The sequence below is a fragment of the Austrofundulus limnaeus genome, unplaced genomic scaffold (assembly GCF_001266775.1).
Source record: "Austrofundulus limnaeus strain Quisiro unplaced genomic scaffold, Austrofundulus_limnaeus-1.0 Scaffold47, whole genome shotgun sequence".
Lineage (NCBI taxonomy): Eukaryota > Metazoa > Chordata > Actinopteri > Cyprinodontiformes > Rivulidae > Austrofundulus > Austrofundulus limnaeus.
This window is the reverse complement of record NW_013952449.1, coordinates 2,444,309-2,448,624: the sequence shown is the minus strand read 5'-3', so window position 1 is coordinate 2,448,624 and position 4,316 is coordinate 2,444,309. Positions and strand designations below refer to the sequence as shown.

General features: G+C 36.3%; 1 protein-coding gene across 3 annotated transcripts in view; it reads right to left on the bottom strand.

The window, feature by feature from the left end:
• The window catches only part of kdm4aa (lysine (K)-specific demethylase 4A, genome duplicate a), a 22,834-nt gene that overhangs the window by 15,600 nt on the left and 2,918 nt on the right, over positions 1–4,316 (bottom strand). For all 3 annotated transcript variants that reach the window (XM_014008081.1, XM_014008080.1, XM_014008079.1), the window contains exons 3-7: positions 3,542–3,717; positions 3,305–3,419; positions 2,970–3,163; positions 803–852; positions 292–395 (exon numbers count right to left, since the gene is read on the bottom strand). In XM_014008081.1, the coding sequence (XP_013863535.1) occupies positions 292–395; positions 803–852; positions 2,970–3,163; positions 3,305–3,419; positions 3,542–3,717 (639 nt within the window). The remainder of the gene's footprint in view (positions 1–291; positions 396–802; positions 853–2,969; positions 3,164–3,304; positions 3,420–3,541; positions 3,718–4,316) is intronic.

Genomic DNA, 4,316 nt, shown 5'->3' with positions numbered 1-4,316 from the left:
ATCTGCCCCTTTTTACAAAGAAAAAAGAAGAAATAATAATCTTCTGGTTACAAAAATACAACAAAACAGAAACAACAACAAATAAAATTTACATAAATACCCATTATTCTAATTTATATTTGTTCAATAAACCAAGTTTAATCATTCTTTTGCTGTCATTAGTGAAATACCTCATGAAGCACTGATTGTAATGAGACACAACATCAACATCCATCTTCAGCTTTGGGCGACAAAATGCTGTTAGATTATTTTGTTTCATTTGTATTTTATTATAAAGTAAAGCAGGCTTACCTTCTGAAATTGAACACCATATTTTTTCAGGATTGGAGGTGAAATTAAAGTCATCTTGTGGCGCAGGAAGACCTCACAGCTCTGAGCATTCCCTGGAAAAAACCCTGTGAAGAATCCAGTCAGACTGTAAATAAAGCTCTCTGCTTAGATGTGAGGATTTGGAAACAAACGTCCAAAAGAAACGTGAGCAATATGGCTAGCATATTATTTATAAAATCTTACAATGCTTATGCAATAAAATCAAACTAACTTTGTGCTCCCTGATAGTTCAGTGATCTCAGCAATTAACATTTGGAGTCAAACCCATTCAAGATTGAGAGCACAGCTAATCAACCTTATTCATAACATAAACGGCTATAACACATTGATCTTTACAGACATTAAGCTAAAACTGATTTGATATTAGCTGAGTCTTTTCAAACACGTACTCTAAAAACTAAGACTAAATCATCCGCTAGTAAAATTAGAACATGTGAGATCTGTTAAAAAACATACAAGCTGTATCACATACCTCTGGCAAGCCGTTCCAGTCTTTTCCCATGTTCCGGTGGCACAACGTACCTTAGAACCACCAAAATATAAACACAATTATATCAAACATAATATAATTAGGGATACTTGTAGCAAAGTAAAGAAACTAAATGATCAGAATCAATCTGGATAAATCAGTTTCTACTCATAACAAGCAAATAGTTCCAAAAAATATATACAGAATTTGCTGAAAGGAAAACATTTTTTGGTTTAGTTGATCTGAGGGTTTACTGTTTTAGTAAAAATGCAGTTATTACATTTGAATTTAGGGATGTTTATTTAGAAAGCTCATCAAAGGTAATATTAAACTGGGCTGCAACTGTTGGGAGTCTAGCTGTCGACTCAAAATCGCAAGAAACAGGTTGAACTTTTAGCAGCCATGTCACTTATTTCTCCACCACATGCAGCAGAGTTATTACAGTTAACTAAAACTAACTAAAAAATGAAAACTGAAATTGAAAAAACATTTTAGTTAAATAAAATAAATAAAAACTGTAACAAAATGAAAAAATGATAACTAAAACTGTATATTCTTTTTACAAAACTAACTAAAACTAACTGAAATTATAGACAGAATTTCCTTAGTTTTAGCATTTGTCGATTTATTTTGAGCTGTGTGGATCTTTTTTTTAATGACTATGACAATAGTTGTCTCCAACCTGGTGCTACCTGTTCATTGTTTTTCACAGGAGCTTTAAATCTAGTAGTTTCACATTAGCTGTGGTCTGTAACAACACTTGTTTACAGTCTGCTGCTGCTCAGCACCGTCTGCTAAATGATGACAACAAAAGTTGGGAGAAAGCAGCAACGTTCACTTTGTGATTTCTTTGAATTTGACTGAGAAAAATCAAAGCAAGTGTCTTGTAGTGGAAACAGGTGATAAAACAGGTGGGATGTTTCTCAAGGGAAAAACTGCATGAATGAAGCTCACACAAGATGCTAACTGTGACTATCTCACGCTAGCTTCTCTCAGTAGCTCCAGTGTAAACAATCAACAGGTAGCACCAGGTTGGAAACAACTATTATCATCATCCTAAAATAATCACCCAAGTTTTTAGTTGGCAAAATTGAGTTACACAATTATTTTAGGAAGGTGTCGCTATAATGGACTGCATTAGAGACCAAATAGCTGTTGGTTAGCTAACTCACAGGAACATCACAAGCTTCAGGATGCATTGGCAAATAAACTAGAAAAAACTAATGCTAGAACTAATAAAAACTAAACTAAAACTAAGCATTAAACAATCAATAATAAATAAAGACTAGCAAATCCACTGTAAAAACTACCGTAATTTAAAACCAACTGAATTAAAAGAAAAAAAGTCACAATGAAAAAAAAAACTAAACTATAATGAAAAGTCCAAAACTAATATAACCTTGGTCTGTAGCCCTTGTAGTCAAATTTACTTGTAGGTATTTTAAAACCTGAGTTTGTCTCACAGGCTCAAAGGTAGACCTACATGGGAGTTCTCCTCTAACAGAAAACATCTGAGAAGTCTGTGTTAAAGTATTCAAGACCGATCTTACACAACGTCAAACTTTTATCATCACTTACAAAGTAAGTACAAAGAAAGGTAAGCTGTGTGTAAAAGATGTTAGCAAAGCTAGCTAACGTTAGCTATAAGCCTCTGTACCAAAAATTCTTTATGCAAGTTTTAGTCAATATTAGCCTTACATATTAAGTTAGATACCTGTGTATAGTATACTGTATGTTTTAGGACACTAGTTGCTGTTTTTTCCCCCTAGTCTTGGTCTTGACTTGGTCTCGGGTTAGGTGGTCTTGACTACAACACATCTTAAAGTGAACTCTTGTAGACTAAATCACAAACGTGGTGGCTTCCTAGGTGGATACAATGGATAAATGGAGCTGGGCAACAAAATAATATGCATGGCCAGTTTTGCAAGCCGTGCACACAAAAATAACCTAAAACTGCCCAAAAACAGCTCCCTAATCACAAGCACTCAAAATTCAATGAGACTGCAATGATAAATTTGCTAAATTTTAACACTTGCAGCCCAGTGAAACACCACTTTTACATTCTCACGTGCTTTTCACCGGAACTAAAAACATGTCAGTCAGTGGTGATAATTAAAAACAGGTGGACCCGTTTCCTCTCTGCAGTGGAAGGATCCATGAGTGACTGTACCATGACTTTGGTTCTCCATAGTGCAGGTAGTTGATTCTGTACAGATCCATATCTTCTGTGTGCCAGGCAAAAGCACTTTTCCACATCCCAAAGTAGAGGTTTGGTCTGTTGACTCCTTTGATCTTGATGCCACTCTCGCTCTCCACGGTGTCCAGGATGGTGTTAAGATGACTGAAGTTCCATTCAGCCACATCCTGGGAAAAAGAAGAGTTGACAGAAAACAGCAGGTTTTAGCAAAGCTCAAACTGAACACAAAGGGAGAAACTATAAGACAGTATGGAAACAGAACTAAAAGATGCTGTGTTGGTTTGTTTTTTAAGCTGAAAACCACTTACTGGATCATAAAGTGTCCCACTGACATCAGCACCATACAGTGGAGGGTTCAAGGTCAGGTCCTTCCAAAACTTCCTCTCCAGCTCATCAAAATTTGCATATTTGGGACTGCGAAACCTACAGTACATAATGTTCAGAGAAGAAAAAAAATCTAATTCCAAATAAAAATAATGAAATCCAAGTCTGACAACCATAAAAAAAAACCTAAATAAATAAATGATGCAAGTATATAAACAGACTTGTCTAAGCTGGAGGTCTTGCGGAACTTCTGAACCGTCATGGGTTTCTTCTGGATGTTGTACTGTGTGAACAATCCTGACCGGCCTGTAACCACCTGCTGAATAGGTGCAGGAATCACCAGATCATCCATGTTGTCGTAAGACTTTGTGGGTTTCCAGCCTTTAGGTGGAATAATCTGGAAAAACAAGTAACGGTATGAGAAACTGTTACAGACACTTCCCTACAGGCTCTGGACCTGAAGTCCGCTTCACTCCAAAAACACTCATTAATACAAATATGTGTTCCTCATTGTCAACAGCAAATAGCAAGCCATGTGACTGCATGTTTCTCTGACAGTTTTAGGAAATTATTGCCTATTCTTAAGTGCACAACTTAAAAAGCCGTATTCTAGGTCAGAGATTCTTAACCCATGGGCCACGACCCAATTGTGGGCCGCAAGCGCCATCTTGAGGGCCTCAAAAGAACAACAGTTTCTAACTCTGGGCCGCAGAGGGCCATGGGACTGCATTGATTTTGACTAAGGTGCAATTCACTTTCTCACCACTAGTAGCGGTAGTGCATCACTCAGTTATCTAACAACCTTTTTTTAATACGTAGAAGAAGAACCTTAGAAACATGCCGAGAATGGAAACGTATTTTAAATAAAAAGTGGAAGGCAAAAATGAAAGTAACTCATCAAAAAACACCAACATTTGTCACTAATATGAAGTGAAGCTTCTGCTTTTACCATGCAATATTTTAAAAGTTCAAAACATTATCAAATACAGTTGCAGA